The sequence below is a fragment of the Chenopodium quinoa genome, unplaced genomic scaffold (assembly GCF_001683475.1).
Source record: "Chenopodium quinoa cultivar QQ74 unplaced genomic scaffold, ASM168347v1, whole genome shotgun sequence".
Classification (NCBI taxonomy): Eukaryota; Viridiplantae; Streptophyta; class Magnoliopsida; order Caryophyllales; family Amaranthaceae; genus Chenopodium; species Chenopodium quinoa.
Genome location: NW_018742541.1, coordinates 1,031,492 through 1,055,322, shown reverse-complemented (window position 1 = coordinate 1,055,322; position 23,831 = coordinate 1,031,492). Strand labels below are relative to the sequence as shown.

Below are 23,831 nucleotides of genomic sequence, written 5' to 3'. Positions count from 1 at the left end.
ACTATTGTTGCTTATATTGAAGTTCGAATTAGACCAAAATTGTATCATGAAACTTCAAATAGAAATTGAGTTTTGGGTATGAGTTATTTAACTTAAACCTAGACATTATTCACTGTACATCAAAAGCTTAATGGATCCTAACAATTCAAGTCCTTGTATTAAAAAAGATCAAGTGATTTTACATCTCGAACTGTACACTGTATCCATATTCTAAGTTATCAATTAGTAAAAACTTTGAGTATAAGAATAAGTCATATATGCGGAATGTAAACAGAATTTGATCTCATATTTTAAATACCACCCTAACATTTTAACCAACTATTCAACTAAATTAATTGTCCCGTGATATTACGGGTATATACAACAGCTTTAATATGTTATGTACCAAAATGTATATTACGAGTATGTACAACACTGGCAATCTGGAGTGGATAAGCATTCATTTTCAGATCATAATGAGCACAATACACTAAATCGAAAGGGACCCTCTTAATCGCACCTACGTTGACATACTTTTGTGTTCCAGTTGTAATAATCTGTTAGGAAAACAACGTAAAATGACCAAAACTTGATCCAATTATACATTGACTAAGTGTGCAAGTTTTACATCATAAAGGCCTACATACGTTACATCATATCAAATCTTTTCCATCGCAAGATAAGGCCAAAATATTATATATTAACTGTTGAAAATAACATACATAAACATAATTAATTAATTAAGGAGATAAATACAATTTTAAACGAACGAAATAATAACACAAGATGCTAATCCTTAGTTCACAAAACAGCTAAACTCTCCTACTAAAGCAAAAGGCTAATTAAGGTTCTCTTCACCACAACTGTGCACCTCAAGTCCAAAGGGGAGAAGCCGAAATCCGAATTGAAACTCTAATAACTCTTTTATATAAGCTAAGTTACTCAATTACATGGGTATCAAAACAAAACCAACTAAGTTTCGGTTGGGTGTTCGAGCCACGGAAACAAGCATTCCTTATTTATTTATTGTGCTTCATTCCAAGTAACTCTTGCTAAGCACCCCACTCGTCGACCATTGATGCCAAATACTCTCGGAAAACTTCTAGCATGTCGCGAAATGTGACCATTCCAACAAGGCCACAATCATCCTCCATGACCCAAACATAGTTTACCCTATGTGCAATAGCTTGGATCATTACCGCAACTAATGAACTCTTGGGGTGGCAAACGATTGCCTCCGCCTTCCTGACTAGCCTAGCCGAGTAGCTCCATGACCTATTATACCGTGTAAGCCTTGAGGTAGATGATGAAGAAGACACTGACTCGTCGTCTGATGAGGAGGACGCGGAGGAAGAATATGACGAGTACTCATCACCCAACAATTCTAGCAACCCTTCTAGTTTCTTCTCCTTCAAACCCGCCTTCATGACACTTACGATGTCCTCAGGAGGACCACCCCAATCAATGTAGGACATGAGGTCCCCTGAAGATAAGGTCATCAGCGCCGCTGCAACAGTCTCATCACAGGCAGAGAGGGTGTAAGGGGAAATTTCCCCGACAAGGACCCCGTCTTCATCCACCACCCCAACAGAGCTTTGCTCAACTAACGATTGAGCAATCGCCTCGAGTGCAGTCACTGCTGGGGCATGGTAATCCACAGCAAGAATGTTGGTTTGGATGATCCCAAGCTCCTCGACTGAGAGGCTTGGGATCGGGGTAAACAAGCCAATCCGGCTTAGAATGAATTGGATCACGTCTTCCGGGGTTAACCAACAATATTCACGACCGTTATGGATCGTAGGTCCCTTGGCTTTCTGCTGCTTTCTTCTCGAATTCGAGCTAGCTGTATTTTGTATGGGCACCACTAAATTTTGAGCACCATCCAAGATCAGATCAATTGCTTCCAGTAAGCTGAAGATTAAAAAAACAAACAAGAGGAAACAATTAGTAATGGGCTAGAAAACTATATATGCTAGGAAACAAATTAGTACATACTCAACCGTAACGCGACACTTTAAACTGAATATGCAGGACATGGGATCATAAAACAAAATTCATTTTAGCCTTGTTTGCCAAAGTTTCCAAGAATTTGGTCATGTCCTGTTACATACATTGGGATGACATTTTACCCCAAATCTATATCTAACGCAACAAATTTTCTACTAAATTTAACATTGCCTTCTTGTTTTCGTGTTGTGTTATGTTATACTCGTCTCATTGACCCTTAGCACATTCGATAATAATTGATGATAGTCCTGTTGTATTATACTCTGCACTTAATAGGGATGTCAAAATTCAATGCACCAAAATTCCTCTCTTATGTTTCATAATTTTTAAGTCGATAATTTTTAATCGACTACGTCTTGGAAACCGAAGAAAAAACACCCTTAAAAGCCACAACATATATAGCTTTTAAGTTTAATTACACTAACAAATCGGCTTAAAATAAAGACAGCAGTAATTCAGCTATTACTAAATCGAGCTGAAAAGAAACCCATATGCCACGGAACCTTGACCGCAGAACAAGATCTCATATATGCATGCATCGCAACATAAATACATCTAGCTACTTCGTTACAAGTACGGACTCAACAAAGTCAATACACCCCTCAACCATCACAAATAACACTTAATAAGATCTATATTATGTGGTGGCCAAACAAAAACACATCCTAATAAATCGCATGTGGCGAGTTTCTAATTAGGTTAGCTCTTTTCCTCTTTCGTTGAATCTAATCACGCTTCACTTGTAAATAGTCTTCAATTAAATACCAATTAGTTGGGTATGTACCTCTATGAGCACATGTCTTTATCCTTACAAATAACAGCAAGTCGAGAGCATTTATTGCTCAAGTTTTCATCAACTTAACTCCTGACACTACCAAAGATACCATATAAAGAAGTACATACTGTAATGTAAACCAAAACACGAGCCATCATTTTCATTCAGTAAGTCTCGACACTTCTATTACTTTAACCCTAAGACTATAACAATTACCGACTATAAATGGATAAATAAAATTGAAATTATTTGTCTTTACTTTCGAAATGGATGGCTAAACCAATTGGTCTCAATGAGACCGAACAATGGTACTATAGTATTCGCCTACACTAAATCTAATGACAATTGACTACTAGTACAAATTTCCATTAACATAAACCTAAAGAGTGTATACTTTACAATTTTGATATGCTTGTACAAATTTGTACATGGAGTACCCTCTTGGTTAGCTCTTAATTGCTTAATTTACACCCTTTCGAACAACTACTTCACCTAATCAAATTTACAATTCATTGTCTATGACCATAAGAAATTACAATTCCTATTAATTAAGTCTTAATTACTACATTATAAATAATTAATATCGTGACAATTGACGTGATAAGTGACGTTTTTATATTTTACTCCGTACTAGCTACACCGGGCCGCTTTCCTATTACAAAGAGATTAAATTAATTAGATTAATTACTACTACTTACCTTATAATACAAAGAAAATTTTACAGCTACCTATAGTTGACATTTCCCTAATTTAGAACTATCAAGTAGCTTGAAGTAGTAGTGGTAGTATAGTAACGTAAGTCAAAGATGAATTAACTTAGTTTGACCACGTGTTTCATGCCTTAAATAAATTATTTTATATTAATGTCAAGTTTGTTGCATTTAACCAAATTGGAGTACAAACTTACAAAAAGTTACATGCAATACATAATAAACCATTTTTAATAGATTTATTACTCCGTATCATTTAATTTGATCAATATGGAGTAATTTACTACATTTATTTTTAATTAACTTTGCATGAACCGGAGAGGAAGGTAGCACACACAAATTGGATGTTTTTTTTCCCTCTTAATTTTTTTTGGATTATTGGGTTTTTTTTTTTTTTTTATAATGGGGGCTAATTTTGGCCTTATTAGTAATATTGGATGTCATTTTCAGCCTAGTAATATAAAACCGAAACCAAATCACGTAAAATCTAGAAAAAAACACTCATAAAATTTAATAAAAGAAAGACATAACATGTTGTTACGCATCCTTGTCAAATGCCATATTTTTGTTTTTGCTACGTATGTTTACTATATAGACGAGAATTTATGGTCAAAGTTTGTAAGTTTCAGTTCTACAAGGGACGGATTTATGTAAATAAAGTCTAGAAATTTATTTCAAGTAAGAGTTATTAGACTAGTGAATTAGTGATGATCCTGCATTAACTTTTCTATTAAAGGTATGTATAAATTTGCACTTTTTCAATTTTCAACTCATTAAGGGAAAGGAACTCAATTTGTGAGAAGGTTGTCCTAACCATGTTTATTTTACTATTTCTGATAATAAAAACTATTTATGGTGACTGAAATTCAAGTACAAGTACACTTTGTTTTTCCCTCAAAAAAAAAAAAAAAAAGAAAAAAAAAGAAAAGAAAAATGATGTGTAAAGTACATTTAATAAATTAAAGGCATTATTATAAAAGTTAAAAGATGTAGATTTGTAGCAACTATTATAAAGCATATAGACCAAATTAAACTCAATTAAATAAAACAAATTGCACATCTAGGCAGCTAGCTACATCATGATTCTACACACCCCTTAGAAAATTATATACTCAAGTACAAATTCTTCCCAAAAATAGCTTTAATTATGAGGAAATTTAGGACCATAATTTAAATGGATTAAAAAAATGTTCAAATTTTGCTAATTATAACAAATCAACCTAATTTAATTAATCATGCTTTATGTATACAAGTTCAAGTGATTTAATTTTTAAACTTTCCCATTTCAACCTTAGATATTTTTACATATGTCATACAAATTTGCAATACCAAGTCCGTTGTAAAATACCCAAATACCCTTAGATGCACCTAACTCTGTTCGTGTCCATTCTCGTAACAACTTATAAATCGACCATATTGTTAACTTCAAGGTACCAAGAGGCAACAACATAAGATTTTGTAATTAAAAAATAAATATATTCAGATTAAAGACAAAACTTACAATTAAATTAATTTTTTTTTAAATGTACAAAAAAATATAAGAGATGAATCATACCTAGTAGAAGGATCCACGTGTTTGATAAAGGCAGAATCTTGAGGCAAAATGGCAGAAACAGGGGAAAGCAGGGCAGATGAAGGAGATTCCAAATTCTTTTCTTGACATAAAAATAATATGATATCTACCATACATATTTTCCCAACACATTTACATGACGACCCAAATTCATAATCATAATTAACTTTATTATTGTTTTGATAATTATGATTATTAATTTTACTTAAGGGTAGTTCATCACACTCGCAAGACCATATGCTAATGAAGCTATCTTTAGAAGCTTTAATGGCGGAAAGAGCATCAGCAATGGTGGTTGTGGAGGAGAGAGAAAGTGATTTTATTGCTGGTTTTCCCAAGCAAAGGTCAGATACCTCATGGGTTAACAAGCTGATTGCCATGCAAGAAGAAATAAAAATGGATTTTTTAGAGAGAGAAAGTGAGTATTTTTAGAGAGAGAAAGTTGAAAATTTTTGGTAGTGAGTAAGTAAAAATGTTATCAATTGTGGGTGTATTTATAAATTTGAGAAAAATAGAAAAATTGTGGGATGTTACAAAAGTTCAAGGGTTTATGACATGTGGTGAGGTATTTGTACTATGATACAAAAATTTTGGGGGCATTTTGTATTTCTTTTGTATTTATACTTTTTTAATTATACAAGTGGGGTCTTCATTTTTTTAATGGAAAAAGGTTTATTGAAGAGGTACTTTATTTTATTTTTTATTAAAAATATTGTAAAAGTGAAAAAGGGTTGTTAGTCAAGAGTGGCATGAAGAGGATTGGAGGATGTGAGTGTTATACAAATCATTAGTTCAACCATTCTTAATCAAAACATTGTCACAAGAAAAAATAAAATTCATTCATTTTGGTTTAGTATCTCACTTAAAATTTAATTTTCTAGAATGATGTTTTGTGGAGTTTAATATATATAACTTCTAAACTATTAAAGAGAAGATGAATGTGATTTGACCGGTAATAAAAGTAACCTCACTAAAGTAACCCTTCAAGTAACCCCCAAAGTAATCCCACTTAAGTAACCTCCTACTAGTTCCGGTTAGGGGTTACTAGGTTCGATCAGGGGTTACTTGGTCCAGTTAGAGGTTACTTAAGGGGTTACTTTGGGGGTTACTTGGGGAATTAGTAGGAGGTTACTTAAGTGGGATTACTTTGGGGGTTACTTGAAGGGTTACTTTAGTGAGGTTACTTGGGGGGTTACTAACTGGGCACCCTGCCGCATCGTGCGGCCAGCCGCACCAGAAACGCACTGTATATATATATATATATATATATATATATATATATATATATATATATATATATATATATATATATATATATATATATATATATATACTAGTATATATATATATATATATATATATATATATATATATATATATTACGGGCCTGTTTTGATTTACTAAGAACAAGTGAACAACTGAACTAAACTGAATTGAGATGAAATGAATTGTTTGTGAGGTAAGAAAATAAAGAATTGAACTGATTGGAGCTGAACTGAATTGAATTAATTGGAGCTGAACTACACTAAACTGAACTGAAATTAAGCTGAATAGAACATGCCCTATGTACGTAGCTAGACTTTCTACTGTCAAAGGAATTATTAATCCTAATGTTAGAACAAATGATGATTTAGGGCTTGTTCTCATTGCACTAGTAGAAAAAACGCATTAGTCAACGGTTCAAACCCGGTCTAAGGCACCGGTTTGAACCGCTGCCTATTTGAGGGGTGCCAAAAACCCCCTATTTGGCACCGGTTCAAAACCGGTGCCATAGGGTTTAATAGGCACCGGTTAACCGGTGCCATAGGGTAGAATAGGCACTGGTTAACCGGTGCCTAATACTGCTCTCCCGCCATTTTTTTTTTGGTGGTGGATAGTTTAGGAACCGGTTCCTGCCTAACCGGTGCCTTTTGTATAATTTTTTTTTTTCGTTTTTTTTTTCAATCGTGCAATAATATTTTAAAAAAAAAACCTGCAATAATAATACCCTGTAATTCCAGCAATTATATTAAATATAATAATTAATAATTTTATTATTATAATAACTAATAATGATATTATTAATTATTATATACAAAAATAATATTAGATACAAGAATTCAATTATATATATATACATAGATATAAATATTCCCAAACGCAATACAAAAAAAAAAAAAAAAGTTGCTTACATATACAAATAATAGTAAGTACACATATATAATGAATAATAAGTTATATATAGTTCAAAAGTTAACATAAATAATTTACAATTACAATGCATGCCGTTTACATGTTGAAGGTGATGAAAGACGCCAACATGTCACGAATTTCATTAAGCTCCTTGATTGTCAACGGACCATCCTTTTGGACCTTGCAAAACTTGAAATACAAAAACATTATTTTAAAAATAATTAATTAGGCAAAAAATATGTATTTTATCAAATATTACCTATACGACTTCTATATAGCCCATTTACTACATTACTTATCAAATGAACTATTTCTTTCTCATAACATTTCAATATTGGATAGTTGTATGTGTGTAAGCTCTAAAATTGTATAGGAGAGCATTTTATTAAGGTTTATGACGGTTTTTACCCAAAATGGCCCGAATATGGCCTATATGACCTTACTTTGCCCATTTCCTACATTTCTTATTAAATGAACTTTATTTATCTCATAACATGTCAATATTATCTAGTTATAGGTTTATAAGGAAAGAAATCACATTAAAAGAGCATATTAACACAAAATGGCCCTAATATGGCCCATATGACTTCTATTCAACCCATTTTCTACCTTTCTTGTGAAATAGCCTTTTTGTTTCTCATAACATGTCATTGTTGGATAATATTAGGTGTCTAAGGCTAGCAATCACATCAATATAGCATTTCAAGAAGTTTAACAACGCATTTTACTCAACATGGCCCAAATAGGGCTTATATGACTTCTATGTAGCCTATTTTCTACATTATTTATCAAATGAACTATTTCTTTCTCATAACATGTCAATGTTGGGTAGTTGTATGTGTGTAAGCCCTAAAATTGTATAGGAGAGCATTTTATTAAGGTTTACGACGCTTTTTACTCAAAATGGCCCGAATATGGCCTATATGACCTTACTTTGCCCATTTCCTACATTTCTTATTAAATGAACTTTATTTATCTCATAACATGTCAATATTATCTAGTTATATGTGTATAAGGAAAGAAATCACATCAAAAGAGCATATTAACACAAAATGGCCCTAACATGGCCCATATGACTTCTATTCAGCCCATTTTCTACCTTTCTTGTGAAATAGCTTTTTTGTTACTCATAACATGCCATTGTTGGGTAATATTAAGTGTCTAAGGCGTGAAATCACATCAATATAGCATTTCAAGAAGTTTTAGGACTTACCTCATCAAGTTGTTGAGTGTCCGTACAATGAGTCACAATGTCAAGCATGAATCTCATCACATACAAAGCACAATCAAGTCCATTCTCTTGTTGTGCGCACTAGCATATGACAAACAAATCACATCAGTGAAACATGCAAAGGAAATGAGCAAATATTTACTACCATAGAACAAGTTTGATCAACTTAATATTCAATGCTGGTATTCAATCTCTTCTACATCACTACTCTACAAGACTCTCTATGACATTCATACAATCTCATCTCATCAATGCCAAATCCACACTACCATACACATATCAAACACAGAAGCCCTTGGGAGATTTTAGCATTGTACAAAAACAGAATCATTATCAGCTCAATATCATGACATCTTAGGGTCTCATGGAGTAATTCAAAATCCCTGGCCCATAAATGGACCTCTTATTAAGGTTGGCTCAGGTTGTATTATAAGAAGCCTCTGTCTCCTAGAGTTAATTCACCTTTATATGCAAGGATGATATACTTTCTAAGGGGTAGGGCACTTCCAAAAAATCACTTCAGTGAAGGGGGATCAAAGCCAATGCCATGTTACCTTAAGTTCTCTATATGACATTGTTTTGTTTTTCCAATCATCCAAAGAATTGCACCTCGATGACAAAAAACATTCCAACAATATCCTCATGCAATATACACAGTAATGAATATAAGACATGAGATAGAGAGTGACACCTGAGTACCTGACACTATTTATAACTATAAACACACAAATATTATCAACACTACCACCATAACCTAACAAAGTTCAAGCCTCTAAGGAGATCAAGTTGTCCAGATGTAAGCAAAGTCATTTTAAACATTTTTAGTACATGACTTACCAGAATTTAATAATTTTACAAATATTTATAAAAAATTCAGCCAAGTGATAATTATCCTTAAGAAACATTACCATGAACAAAAAAAGTTGAGCAAACAAATATATTGCAGCAATTAAAAGTTACTTGCACAAGGATGACTCCGTGGATGGAAATAATGCTCCCTTTGAAGAGGTTCCTTGCTTTCTTCTAGTTGTCCCATGGATAACCTCATGTAATTCATGTTTATTCCAGCATATGGAGTACCTTCACAGCACCGTGGCTTGAATTTTGCAACTCAAAGTCACATATCCACCACCAGGAAATGAACAACCAAATGAAGACTCACCCACGCGTTAAAGTCGCCTGAGCAGAACCAAGATGCTGAAATTCCTTAGGTGGGGCAGGAGCTTCAAAAAATAAAGGCTGCAAAATCAAGAGGCCACCTTTATGATGAGTCGAAGTGCATACTGCATTGACATTTAACACACTATGCATACCTCATTAATTAGAAAAGGATCAACTAACATATTTGATATAGGTGTTAGCCTATCATACAATGCCCTCCTCAAGTTTTCCTTCAGAGAAAGGGTTTGAGAACTACTGCATGATTGCCCAATGGTGACTGAAGAAATATAAACAGGTTGGAGCAGGTAGGAAAGCATTGCACCTGATACGAAAGTAAAGTATACATCTCGTTATCAAAGACATACCATAGATCTATGTGTAACAGACTAACAGTTAAATAAATGATGTTTCTATTCGTAAACAGACTTGTAATTTTTTTTTTATTTTTTTCCTCATATTCAGATACCAATGTTGCGTTTCTGATTTCCTTGTAGCTTTCTACATTCTTTGTTCTTTATCCCAACAAATCATGACCGAAACAGTTAACTCCAATCTTGACTAATCTTTGCTGCTTTTTTTTTATTCTATGCATTCTATAGCTCCCTTTTGTTATGTGTGGAGTTGCTAGCATTTTCCATGGATAGGATGAATAAATTTAAAAGATCTAAACCTATTTTTTTAAGTTTTTCATTGACAATAGAAAGATCAAATTACCAAACTTCTTCACAAACAGAGCTGACACACAAGAAATCACATCAAAATTGAGGTCTGTTTGCTCAAGGCTTTATTTTAAAAGATCATAATCCTTAACACACATGGAACCCTCCAGATGACTGACCTTGTATTCCAACAACATTCCAGCGTGCTATTTTGTCAGAACAGCTAACAGAAGAAGTCGTGGCACCACAGCCAGGCTTTCTTTGAACTAAGCCAGTAATTGTTGGACAGTCACCTGCAAAAAAAAAAAAAAAAAAAAAAGTCACCAAGAACAATTTTCAATATTTAGAGACTAACACATGATGAAAATCCATAGACAAGGGATATGCATTACTTTTTTCTAACACAATCTGACATATATGTAATGCACCATAGATCTTAACTAATGATGATTATTTCGTAATCTTTAATTATAACATGAGGAGCTAGCAATGCCTTCCCCCATTTATAAGGTTTCAGGCATCATCTCATAAAGTCCATACAATAAATCTACAAAATTTCTTCTACTCAATAAACTTCTACTGATTTCATGTTCAATCAAAAGCACAATACGTTGTATGGAAACATTTGTTTAATGTAGAAGCCGCTGCAGACAAGATGCATCTAGTAAAATAATGTATCACGATGTAATGTAACCAAGTCATATAACTGCAGAGGTAGAGAAGATGAAAGAATACATTCAACCATTCTTCTTCAATAAAGCTTCGGAAGTTTTTTCTCCGGGAGGATGAAACACATTTGTTGATGATGTTGGGACCTCTTCTCCAAAGGAAATATTTCTCAACGATTGTGGCAAACTAAGTGAAGCATCTCCACCTATAAAAATAACAACTAGATTTGAAATCTGAAACCCTAAATCTAACAAAAATCAATAATCAAACAAATTACTACCAAAATCAGCACAGGGATTAGCAATTCAAAGCGAGACTGTAATGTTCATAGATTCAGATCTAGAAATTACCGGCTTAACTATTGTTAACATCAACGGTACCGAGCTACCAAGCAACCTTCAGCAAGAATTCAGAAACATTGGAGGTCCAAGTAACTTCGGCGTGGAGGGGGTTGAGCTGAGGGGAGAAAGAGAATGGCAGGGGAGAAGAGAATGGCAGGGGAGAAAGAGAAGGCCAGGGGTGGCGGCGGTGATGGTGGCCGGCGACTGTTGCGGCGGTGAGGTGAGGGGTTTCGTAGGTGAGGTGAGGGGTTTAGAGAATGGAACAGTGAAGAAGATAATTTTGAACAGCGAAAATGAAAAGAAAGAGAAAGAGAAGGAAGAATAAGGAAGAAAGAAGACGCGGTTTTTTTTTTTCAAATGAGGCACCGGTTCATTTGGCACCGGTTCAAACCGGTGCCTTTTACATTTTTGGCACCGGTTTGAATTGAACCGGTGCCTTTTCCCTTTGTTTAAAATCCCGCCCAATTTTGGGCCGGTTTTTGGCACCGGTTTGGGCTGAACCGGTGCCATATGGGGGGTGCCAAATGCAATTTTTCTACTAGTGTTGATTGAACTGAGCTGAACTGAACTGAACTGGACTGAAATGAATATTTTATAAGAGAAGGAAATTAGAAGCTGGACTGAGCTGAACCAAGCTGAAATGAACTGAATTTTAACGTAAGAGAACAGGCCCTTAGTAGCTCATTGATAATCATATCAAAGAAGAGGAAATACACATGATTCAGTGGAGAGGATTTAAAAAATTGTTTAGAGCATGCATAAATTCCAATAATATTATTGATTTTCGATGCAATTTGATCTCATGTTGAAATTCTAGTCCAAACGAGGAGGTTTTATAACCTTCTAATTTGTAAAAATATTTGACAAGAATGCAATTGAGGGTAAGTGCTATAAGATGGTGGTGCACGTCGAATAAAAAGACAATGATTCACGTATCTAGTGGGATAAAATTTCATTGACAAACAAAACAATACTAATAATAATAAAGTTTGCAAGCCAAAATCTCAATTTTGCCTGCTAATTGACGACTTAAGATTTAAAAATGTATACAACTCGAAAATAGGACAAATGATTTATTTGGGAAAATAATTCACAACATACAAATAGTAATTTGTTTTTTGTTCTTTGGATATATATATAGAGGTTGATGTACAAGGACAGATGATGAGAATCGATTCCAATATCTCTTAGAACCAGAAGGGAAGCTCCAATCACTTGAGCTATCCCTTACTCTCGTACAAATAGTAATTATGGCATACGTATGTTTTTAGTTTCAAATACAAATCGCCACCAAAATATATGTTCATATATAGTTCAATATCAAAAATAAGTCATACAGTACTTCGTAATATTTTACAAAGAAAATAATTGAACGAAGGTTTTGAATCTAATGTTTAATTTTAGTTCAAAAACAATTACTAAAATGCTAAGCAAGAGTTATTAAATTTTCAGGCTCGACATTATAAATACACATATACTCAAATTATAGACGACATTTTTTTTATTTTGTTTGGTGTTTAGAGAGCTATAAGGGCGAGGATGAGAATCAATCTTGGATCTCCCGAAATCAGAAGGAAAACTCTAATTACTTGAGCTATTCCTCACTTTCACATAGATGACATTTTAAAATGTACTTAAATAGTTTCTTTAACCTTTAAATTGTGTTAGTTGGTTGAAAATTGGCTGAACCACATTGCATTTCTATAATTTCTTACAAGCTTTTTTGTAACATATAATATATGGTCTTTAAATGTTATATTCGTCATACTTTCCTTCAGCAGTAATCATTATAGTACTTTATTAAAAGAGTTGATAAAGAATAGTTTCCAAAATATGAAATGGAAAACAAAGCCATTAAGTGTTAAACAATTTGATTATACAAGGACTTCCAATTCATGAATTTTATATGTAATTATAAATATGTATATCATTATGTACGCATATGGAGTACCCTCTTGCTATAATTTTCAGCACGCCGCGGGGGTGGTTTTGAGTATGTGAAGGGTGGTCGATCGCACAAGGTCCCTAAGTAAAACTATTATAAAAGGGCCCAAATTTTTTAGTTTAGTAACATATTTTTCCTCAAAAAATGATTTTAGGGCTCAATCTAACAAATTTGCACCAGGCCACTTTTAATATTAGCGTTTGTAGCCCCGTCTCTGATTTTCAGTCTTTTACAACTACTTCACCTAAGCAAATAATTACAGGATTTCATTGTTTTCTTATTTGATTTAGTCCTAACTAAGCTACTATATGTCTAGACTATAAATAAATCAAGATAAGATCGATGAAAAAAACACATTTGTGTTAACCTTTACTTGAACTTATTTAATTTTCCAAGTGAGTCCTTCCTACTTGCATAAGATTGTACCAATAGCACCATTTTGTTCAACTACAAGATCTACATATATATTTCCACAAAATGAATAGCAAATAAGCAAAAATAAAGATAAATAAATAAATAAGGAGTACAATTTTAATAAATTATGTATTATATTCTCAATCTATAAGAAAGAACCAAAAATTTAGTCCTAAAGAGTATATCTTCACATTGCAAATTGTATGTTGTCCTTGTCCTAAATTAAAGTCCAACTTAAACAAAATAATTATATATAAATTATAAAATTGTGATAGGATATCAAGTTACATGATTTAAATCTATGATAACATATGCAACTTATTCATGATCATTGATCTAACTATTCTTACTAATATTCCAATTAGAGATCAGTGATCACATGTTAACTTTTTGACTAAGTTAATTAAATAATTCTAAAATGTACAAATTTCCCATCAAACACAATACATATAGTCTATATTAGCAGCGTGACAATATGACATAATAATTAATTAACCTTAATTGAGTAATAAACTTTAGTTTAAATTAGTGAAAACACATGCTTAGCACATCTAGAAGGACCGTCAAATTTAGATCTAAGAAACTAATCATTGATAAGCTATTTACCTAAATGTCAAATTGAGTAACATAATTAAAGAATTAATACTAGTACCTTTTTTATTCTACGAGTATTATTCTTTTTTAAGGCAACAAAAGGACAAAACATTGATGCTTTTATGTGTGGTTCAAAATAAACCTGCATGCATGTGGTTGCTTTAATTAAGAAATAAAATTACTTATATTAAACTGTGATTTGTTTGCTAATTATATTACGATTAACCTAATTTCTTTGACCAAATTAATTCTCAACACTTCATGTCCTATTGTTTAAGACTTGAAGGGTAATTAGTAAATTACGGGGTAGTACGGAGTATCATGTAATTTTTTATTTGATCAACACTCACCATTGGTGAACACTTAAGGGCAATACTATTAATTACGAATTTACAAGCGTCATATTCTTATGATCTTTGACGATTTCTTAGTACCATATTAATAAATAAAAATATTAAAGGAATGGATCGGAGATCAAATAAGGTCGTTTTTATGGTACTACTCCTAAGCTAGGGAAACAATAAATAGATATAAAATTATAAAGTGAAGAGTATTATCTTTTTTAATTTTTTCGAAAATACACAATATAACTAATCTAAATCCAATAATAATTTTTTTTATATTTTGTTAAGAAAAATAGTAGCTTGACAAAATGACAATGTACAAACAAAGGAAGAGAGAAAAAGTAAGGAAGAAACTCGTGAAATTAAAAAAAGAAGAGGGGAAAAAAAAGGATATAGGACAAAAAAGTTCCGATGCCGGGAATCGAACCCGGGTCTCCTGGGTGAAAGCCAGATATCCTAACCGCTGGACGACATCGGACTTGTTGTTAATTCTATCATAAGAAATTTATTAATAAATTATCTTAAATAATTTGTCTATCACCTTAAACCCATTCCAACCATTAACCCGAATAAACAAAAGCTTAAACATCTAAATCTTTTTTGACAAACATAACTTTTACTCCATTAAAGTTTAACTAGCCTTCTGACCTGTGCAATGCACGGATTATTCATATAAAATTATATTGAGAGATAAGTGAGAAAATATCAGTAAGTCATTATAGAGTATAATATGTAATAGGAAACATGATTAAAGAAATTAAAATTTTAGAACTTTAATCGAAAAAGAGGCTTAAATAGAAGGAGGAAGGGCTAAAATTAAAGAGAATAGGAAAAGGTTGAATTAAAGGGGAGAGATGAAGATGAATAGATGAAGTGTGTATGAAAAATAAAGTATTATAAGTTTAATGAAAGATTAAAAAAAATGGTGTAATAAAAAATTAATAGTTTAAGATGACATGTGGCACTATGGTTAGAGAAGTGTAATAGAATGGATGGGGACATGTGTCTTTCTTTGTTTCTTGGTTATAGTTTTTAAATATTAAAGTATAGCTAGAAGTATAGATTTAGATTAGTGCATGAAAACTGAAATGAGCTCATTTATTTTAGATATTAAATCCAATCCAATTAAATTGATCTCCTGGGTTAAGTGATGACATTTTTAGCAAAGCCACCATATGGATTAACATACTTCCTCCTATCCCTTGTATCTTTGTCACATATTTTTATAGGCACCTTTGTCAACACATGATTCTAATATTAACAAAGTATACATTATGCAAGATTAACAATGACCCTTTTTTTTTTGAGACAAGAACAATTACCCTAAAAGATTATATTAGTATATTTTATTAAAAGCCAAAAAGTTATGAGAATAGCTAGGGAAGTAAAAACATGTCAACTAATTAATATGAAAAGGAGAAAGTAATTAAACAAATACAAAAAATTAAATTAAATAAATAAATAATTGCACTTTTATGTCTTGATTTGATGATTTATAATGGTGAACTATTATACACAATTTTTGGATTGGTGTCACTATCTTTTACTTGCACTAAATTAATTTTTAATCATTATTCAAACCCTTCTAACCAAATCATTTTTGGGAATATTATTAAAGTTAAGGGTTGTTGGCCCGAAACTAATTACCCGACCAACCAATTATCCAACTATAACACTTAATTATGCATCTGAGTGCATGGTGTTCATCGTACACAACCTAAAGATTACACTATACATCCATTACAATGAATACAATTTTATTTTATCATCTTATAAACATAAATTAATTACTTATTAAATTAAAAAAAATAAAGAAAAAGACATTTACGCACAGTACATTAATCAAGTCATCACTTGCTCTCCATATATATATATATATATATATATATATATATATATATATATATATATATATATATATATATATATATATATATATATATATAACCTTTTTGGTTTCACTAAATCCTTATAAAATTCTTCAAATGTATCATTTACAACTCAAAATTTAACTTACTTAGAAGTGAATTTCCCTTGAATTTTTTTTTTTTTTGAGAACTTCAACCCGGAAAAATTAAATTAATAACTTGAGAAGTTATGAATGATTATTGACTTGAAGAAAAATTAGCTCATTAACTCAATATTAAGATTAAGGACATACCACAAAAAGTCATATCTAAACATCAACTTTATTTCAAAGTAAAATAATTAACATTCCTATTCATAATAAACAAACATCAATCAATAGAATAACACTAGTAGAAAAATGCTCATTTGCGTCGCCTTATTTGCGTCACTCATAGAAACAAATGACGCAAATAAGATATTTTGACAACCTTATAAGTAATTTGCGTCGGGCATTTGTTATAAAGCGACACAAATGTCAAACATATTTCAACTTATTTATATTTACGTCGCTTTTATAAGTAGGAGCGACGCATATAACAATGTTATTTGCGTCACTCGTTTATTGACAAGTGACGCAAATAACCTTTGTGAGTCAAATGCGTCATTTCTTTCTTTACTGAGTGACGCAAATGACCATTACGACTTATATTAATTCTCGCTGCCTTCTGCTGTTCGAACTTCAATACTCCAAACCCTAGAAAATTCAACCCCAAAATTCCCAGAAATTCAACATCAAAACCCCAAAAAATTGATCGGTAAAACCCCTGAATTCCCCATTGCTGCTTTGCTGCTGTTCAACCCCCTAAACGTCAGCGAATTAAGAGTAATACCTCGAGAAATTCGTCTTTATAACCTACCAATTTGACCACTAATCAAAAATCCGAGCAAATGTGAGGCAAAACCCCTTATATTCGAGCAAATCCGAGCAAAAATCCCCTACTTTCTTGCAAAAAATCTACCCAAAATCCCCACAAAATTCAATTGCAAAAAATCGAGCAAATTACCTTAATTAAATTTGAGCAAAATAACAATTGAAAGTTAGGGTTTGTACTCAATAATATGGAATTTTGGCTCTATTGTTGCTGAAGTTGCATATGCAAAATCGATTTCAAGCAAGGTAAGACCTCTTCATCTCTTTTCTTTTTTATCATGCACTTCAATCTACATAGATATTTGGATTCAATTGTAAATTAACTTAGTTTAATCTACCTATTTTGTTGTTGTTTTTTGCACGAATTCTAGTTTTACAAGCATGCTTATAAATAACAGCTTTTTGGGGTTCATATTCGAATTTAGGGTTCATATTCGAATTTAGGGTTCATCAAATATAGGATTTATACTCGATTCTAAGGAATTTTGGTTCTGTTTTGGTGAATTTATGTAGTTGATTTCACTATTTTGGTTCTGTTTTGGTGAATTTATGTAGTTGATTTGGTGAATTTTGATTTTACTATTTTATTGAATTTTCTCCAATCTGATTGTATTTTCTTTTATGTTTTGCTGCTCATTTTACAGTTTTTTAAATCTGACTGTTTTTTTTATTATTTTTTTTTAATTTTTATGTTTTGCTGCTCATTCTGGTTGATTTTTCCCCTGCTACTACTAAGAGAAGCTCTTTCCCATTTTTTTTAGCTAAAAAATGTTCCATGATATACTTGGCCATGAAAAGATAAACTATGACATAGTGTTTGTATTGAAATAATTTTACCAGGCCATTTTGTTAAAAATAAACGACCACTCCTAGCCTTGCCTTACACCCCTCAATAATATGAGCATCTGAGTTTGCTTTAACACACCCAAGGCACGGTTTCTTCCAGCTTGTAGCAGCATCATTTTGTCTCAGAACAGAGGGGGGCAGCAGAACCTTTTTAGCATAGCCATTGTAATCATGAACTATCCTTGCAAACCCCGCAGCCAGCAGCACACTATTCGGATTCTCACCTTGAAACATGATTAAATTCCTCCCTCTCCAAGCAGCCCACATCAGTGCGGCCATAGAACAAACTACTTCTGCATCATATTTCTTACAAAGCCATAACCATAGCTCTGGGAAATTATCATTTGGCGCATCTTCCAGGTTGGTTTTGTACTCACTGTAATGCCAAATTTCCTTTGCAACAACACACTCAAATAGAGTGTGATAAATTGTTTCATTCACACCACATAATTGGCAAGTAGCGTCAGTTGTAATGTGACGATACCTTAGTCGATCTTTCACTGCCATATTCCCCTTCACGGCACTCCAAAGAAAATGCCTTAATTTTGGTGGCCCTCTTGGTTTTTGTATTAAGAAAATCCTGATCGAATCGTATAAATGCCATTCTTGGTTTTTGTATTAAGAGGTTTTGCAAATAATTGGCATCAATCCTTTATTCCTCTGCTAGTATACTTAATTAGAGGAACAACTATTAGTATTTTCTTGGAAAGGTAATGTAGTTGTTTAAATAATTGTAGAATATTATTTTGTTGCTTTGATCCTTCATTCTCAACTCTGATTGTTTATTGATTAATTGTATTTGATATCAGGAACTGGTGACTTTATTTAAACTGTTTGCAAGAGAAAAAGGAAGTGGACTTCCATTATGGACTTGTTCGATCATGTTAGGGAAAATGAAGATTTTGTCCCTAAATTGAATTACGCTGGCTTCAAATTCCATATTATTTATTGGATTATTTTGTTATAGTTCTTAGGCTTGAAATGAACGCATTTGATTTACCAACATTTGGGTTGGTTTGGTGCTTGTGTTATACTTATTAATTAATGATGAAGAGGTCAATATTGTTTTGTTGTAAACTTAGCGCATGTTGGACTCTTGTTTTGGATTATAGGCTTGAAATGAAATTTGGTTAATTGGTGTTGGGATGATGAGTATAATGTCTATGATATTGAGATGTAAATTATTGGACAGGTTGTTAATATAATGTCGTCATTCCCAATTTTATGGGTAGGCCAAATTACAAAGGAGACTCTGCCGAAATTTACATTTGCATTATTCAATAATATTGCATTTTAATTTCAATTATATTAGCGTTAGCATATTACTTTATACCACTAGTGAGGAAAACAGGTACTACAAACATATACAAGGCAATTATTATAATTAAAAAAAAAATTCACCTCATTTGCGTCACTCATTAAACAAACAAGTGACGCAAATACAACAATTTTGTATTGTCTAGTCAGTCATTTGCGTCACTCCTATATAAACAAGTGACGCAAATAACAAACAAGAAGTTTATCAGAAGAGTCATTTGCGTCGCTCCTTTATAAAGGAGTGACGCAAATAACAAAAAAGAATTTTATCAGAAGAGTCATTTGCGTCGCTCTTTTATAAAGGAGTGACGCAAATAAGAGTCATTTGCGTCGCTCCTTTATAAAGGAGTGACGCAAATAACAAAAAAGAAGTTTATCAGAAGAGTCATTTGCGTCGCTCCTTTATAAAGGAGCGACGCAAATGACTCTTATTTGCGTCGCGCCTAGGAGCGACGCAAATGACTTTTAAATCATTTGCGTCGCGAGCAGTTGCGTCGCTCTTAGAAGCGACGCAAATACACTATAAATGAGCGACGCAAATGAGCCTTTTTCTACTAGTGTAAACCCCAAATAACATGTTTCATACTTTAGTCTTTACTAGTCCGTATTATCGAGTTATTTCTCGTTTGTTACTATTATTACCTAATAATAATAATATAGGGAGGTAAATTGGTTCATGTTTATTTTTTAATGACTTTTGTTCTTCCAAATGAGGCATGTTATATGAGCATTTTGATTGATCACATGTTTATATATTTTTTACTGTTAATTGTGAATTGGATGCACAATCTAAATAATTTTATTGCCCGTTTTACTTTTGTGGAATAGAAGGAGAGACATACAACTATTTATAAAATCAGACCTTTTTTTTCTTTGTTGAGCACGAGGGGCAAACCTCAAAAAGGAATTACAAAGCTGGGAACTGGAAAGAAAAGAAAACCAACAGAAACCAATAACGAAGAAAACAAACAAAAACAACAACTAAAACAAAACACACTAGTCACTAGAACTAAGACACGTCCGGAATCATCCTAGGTCTCATGACGCCACCCAAGTCCTCCAATAAAACTATTTATTTGTATCTTCTAATATTTTTTTACATCTCTTTTTTTTTTAGAAATTATATCTCCTAATATTTTTTTTAACAAACAAAAAAATCATAGCTGTTTATCCAAAATGTCTATTTTGTTAAATTATTTTCATAAAGAGCGATTTATGGAACAAAATATCTGAACTTTTGTTGAATTATCTTGTCAATCGTTGACTTGTAAAATTGAGGAAGATAATTTAGTCGGACAAGTCCTTGTAAAATTAGCATAGGGTCAGCTCTTTAGTACTTGCGTACAACACTCTAAATTAACTTGGCCTACATTTTGATAGTTACTGTATTACTGTTATAAATAGATTATGTCCACTGTTAAGCAACAATATATGACCTTTTCTCTTTCATGGAGTAATAACTGTTAGAGGACCAACTCTATCACTCCCCCATATCTGGGGCGAATTAATTCCATTTTGAAGGAGGGGTGGATGAGATTCGAACCCGTGACCTTTATGTCACGCTGGCTCCGATACCATGTTAGAGGACCAACTCAACCAAAAGCTTAAACTAATGATTGAGGCCCAGGAATATATTTTATACTCTATCAATAACCTTTTATTTTTATTTATTAATTTATTTATTTTTCTGACATGCTTTATATGTGAGTATATAAATAATTGCAACCTTGTTAGATTTACCGTATAGTCTATATCAACTATTCAGAGATCCAAAGGGATACTATGATACATGCATATTTTAGATAGAAGAGACAAGAGAATTACAAGCTAATACGGAGTAATTTTTTTTACACCTACAAGCCAATATGTCTTTTTTTTTTCTTAGAAGTAAGATACAAGCATGGGATTTGTAGATTAGGAACATCTTGTCTTAAGATAGTGCCCTAAACTATCTAAAAAAAAAAAAATTGCTATCTATAAAAAGGTCTATATCTTGGTGTGTGAGAGTGGAATATTCAAGAGAGGCAACATAATCTGTTACCCGATTCTCTTCATGGTAGATATGCTAGTAATTGAAGGACGAGAAAGAATCCAAAATGTTCTTAACATCATCCATCAACAGCTAAAGCTTCCACGGGCTATTTATAAAGACTTGCAAAATCAAAATATTAATAACAGTTAGATTATCACCGTCAACAAAAATATGGGAGATATTATGCTTCTTAGCTAGGAAAAGACCACTATGAAGCGCAATGCATGGATTCAGCAAGAAAGTCTGGACAAGAACCTAAATTATACTCCGTAGGTACGACTAGCAATATGATTTCCTAAATGGTCCCTAACCTACAAACCAATAATTGTGTGAACGTATTGTGTGTTATACTGTAAGATAGATGGCCATTGATGGTATTGGTTTAACCCACTCAAAAGCTACTTATACGAAGTATTATATAGCCTTTCCATTCCATTGGTCTAATAAGAAGGGGAGAAGTTTACAAACTCAATCAACCATGATTAATAATTGTCTAATAACAATTGTGAATTCTCATTTCCAAATAGTGGTTTTTGCTCATTTTAAATGTTTTATTTATATTTCATACCAATTTGTCATTTTTTTTGAAAAATTGGCCTAAATAATTAATTAGAGGACAAACCACCATATAAACTACAATATTCCTGTATATGTGCTTGCTTGTTTGATTTGAGCTTTAATTAAGCTATGTTCAATTTACCTCCTTTTTTTTCCTTTCTTTCTTCTGTATGACATGTTGGTATAAGAAAAGTCAGTATTTTTTATAAAAAAAAAAAAAAAGGAAATTATCAATGATACACTTCAGGTTTTGACTTTTATCAATAATACACCTCATTAAACTTTTTTTTTTTTTTTTTGGATTCTTCTATTTCTCACTCAATCCCCATCGAAATAATAATTAGGCAATACGAAGTATCATATAATGAGTGAGATCCCATCAAAATTGGAACCTAAGCTTGTTTATACAATTGCATGTATATGTATCATTCGTAATTGAAGACAGAATTGTGTCACTTCATTAATTTGAGCTCATCTCCTTACCAAAATTAATTAAATCATATAAAAATTGTTTTGTTGTTTTTCTCTTCCTCTCAATCATATAGAAACACATCTTTAGAACTTTTTGGTAAGGAAAATGTGACTAGAAGTGTTAATTTGGGTACCTAGATCTAGATCGAGTTTAGTGAGGTCGAGCCAGATTAAGTCTATTTCAAAGTCGAGTTATGTTAAAATATAGTGCCCATACAAGTCAAATTTTAATTTGATTTCTTTTGTTTGGCCTGGGTTGGATCACATCAGGTCAGTTGGGTCGCTTTTGACACCTCTTAATGCGAAAATTCTTTGTCATTTCATTAAACCATTAAGAAGAAACAGTTGAAATTATGGACCTTTTAACTTATTAGTTTTTGAACATACACGAAAGAATATACCATATTCCTAACTTGTATAATGCACATCATTTATAAGATATGATGTAATAGCTGTATTCCATCAATAAATAAGAATACAAAGGTGAGAAATTTTTTTCTCATTATGGAAATTAATTTATTTTTGTCATGAATTGCCTTTTTAGCAAACCTCAAAGTGTAAATAGAGAGAAGAGTAAGAGTCCTTTGAGAGGAATTAGGTGGGTTCTCAAATTAAATGGTTTTATAAATCTTTAGTCGCTGTAATTAGGGAAATTTGATAATGTAATAATAATCACCTAGCTACTATTTTTCTCGTGTTAATCATTACCATTTATAATACTCCGTATATTTTATTTATTTATTTTATTTTACCACCAAAAGTTCTTTAAAACTTTAAAATTTTCCTTCTCTTGCTCACAAGTCACAACCCTTGTGTTAAGTCATGATCAGCCCTAAATAACTCCAAGTAAAGTTTTGAAAATCATGGCTTTGAAATATAATGACTACCCAACTATTGCACTTGAGTAACTCCAAGTAAAGTTATCCTTATGTTTATATCACAATTATATTTATAAAGACTATCTTGAACTCTTTTTCTGCCTTCCCAACATATCTTTTGTAAAGGAAACGGAGCCGTAGATTATGTGGCCTTTCTAAGCTACTCCACACTAACTCACCAAGATATCAATCCCTTTATAGATATTTGATAGATCGAGTTAAAACATATTTTTGAGTCTTAAACATTAGTTTAAGCTTTTGGTTGAGGATCGAGATATGTTTTATACAATTATATGATCGATTGACTATAGAATATATTACTGGGCCTCAACCATTAGTTTAACTTTTTTGTTGAGTTGGTTCATTAACATGGTAT

General features: G+C 32.3%; 2 protein-coding genes, 1 long non-coding RNA gene and 1 other non-coding gene across 4 annotated transcripts; 1 reads left to right on the top strand and 3 right to left on the bottom strand.

Annotated features, from left to right (window-relative positions):
- Positions 1–644: 644 nt before the first annotated feature.
- LOC110720131 (CBS domain-containing protein CBSX5-like) lies at positions 645–5,925 on the bottom strand. The gene is made up of 2 exons (XM_021899133.1): positions 5,027–5,925; positions 645–1,890 (listed from the first exon to the last, which is right to left on the bottom strand). Exons 1-2 carry the CDS (start codon positions 5,422–5,424, stop codon positions 1,032–1,034), a joined length of 1,257 nt encoding a protein of 418 aa, XP_021754825.1. The 5' UTR covers positions 5,425–5,925; the 3' UTR covers positions 645–1,031.
- Positions 5,926–9,605: 3,680 nt separating this feature from the next.
- On the bottom strand, positions 9,606–11,218 carry LOC110720208 (tRNA-specific adenosine deaminase 1-like). The gene is made up of 4 exons (XM_021899217.1): positions 11,003–11,218; positions 10,447–10,560; positions 9,761–9,930; positions 9,606–9,686 (listed from the first exon to the last, which is right to left on the bottom strand). Exons 1-4 carry the CDS (start codon positions 11,010–11,012, stop codon positions 9,606–9,608), a joined length of 375 nt encoding a protein of 124 aa, XP_021754909.1. The 5' UTR covers positions 11,013–11,218.
- Positions 11,219–14,980: 3,762 nt separating this feature from the next.
- Positions 14,981–15,052, bottom strand: TRNAE-UUC. The gene has a single exon. It is a non-coding gene; the product is annotated as a tRNA-Glu (tRNA).
- A 2,034-nt stretch (positions 15,053–17,086) lies between these two features.
- On the top strand, positions 17,087–19,502 carry LOC110720130. The gene is made up of 2 exons (XR_002511281.1): positions 17,087–17,599; positions 19,009–19,502. It is a non-coding gene; the product is annotated as an uncharacterized LOC110720130 (long non-coding RNA).
- Positions 19,503–23,831: the final 4,329 nt, after the last annotated feature.

Coding starts and splice junctions, on each gene's coding strand:
- LOC110720131 (XM_021899133.1), bottom strand. CDS start 5,424: ATGGCAATCAGCTTGTTAACCCATGAGGTATCTGACCTTTGCTTGGGA. Junction 1,891..5,026: donor CACGTGGATCCTTCTACTAG/GTATGATTCATC, acceptor TTTAATCTTCAG/CTTACTGGAAGCAATTGATC.
- LOC110720208 (XM_021899217.1), bottom strand. Junction 9,931..10,446: donor GAATGTTGTTGGAATACAAG/GTCAGTCATCTG, acceptor CTTTCGTATCAG/GTGCAATGCTTTCCTACCTG. Junction 9,687..9,760: donor ATCCTTTTCTAATTAATGAG/GTATGCATAGTG, acceptor TTGATTTTGCAG/CCTTTATTTTTTGAAGCTCC.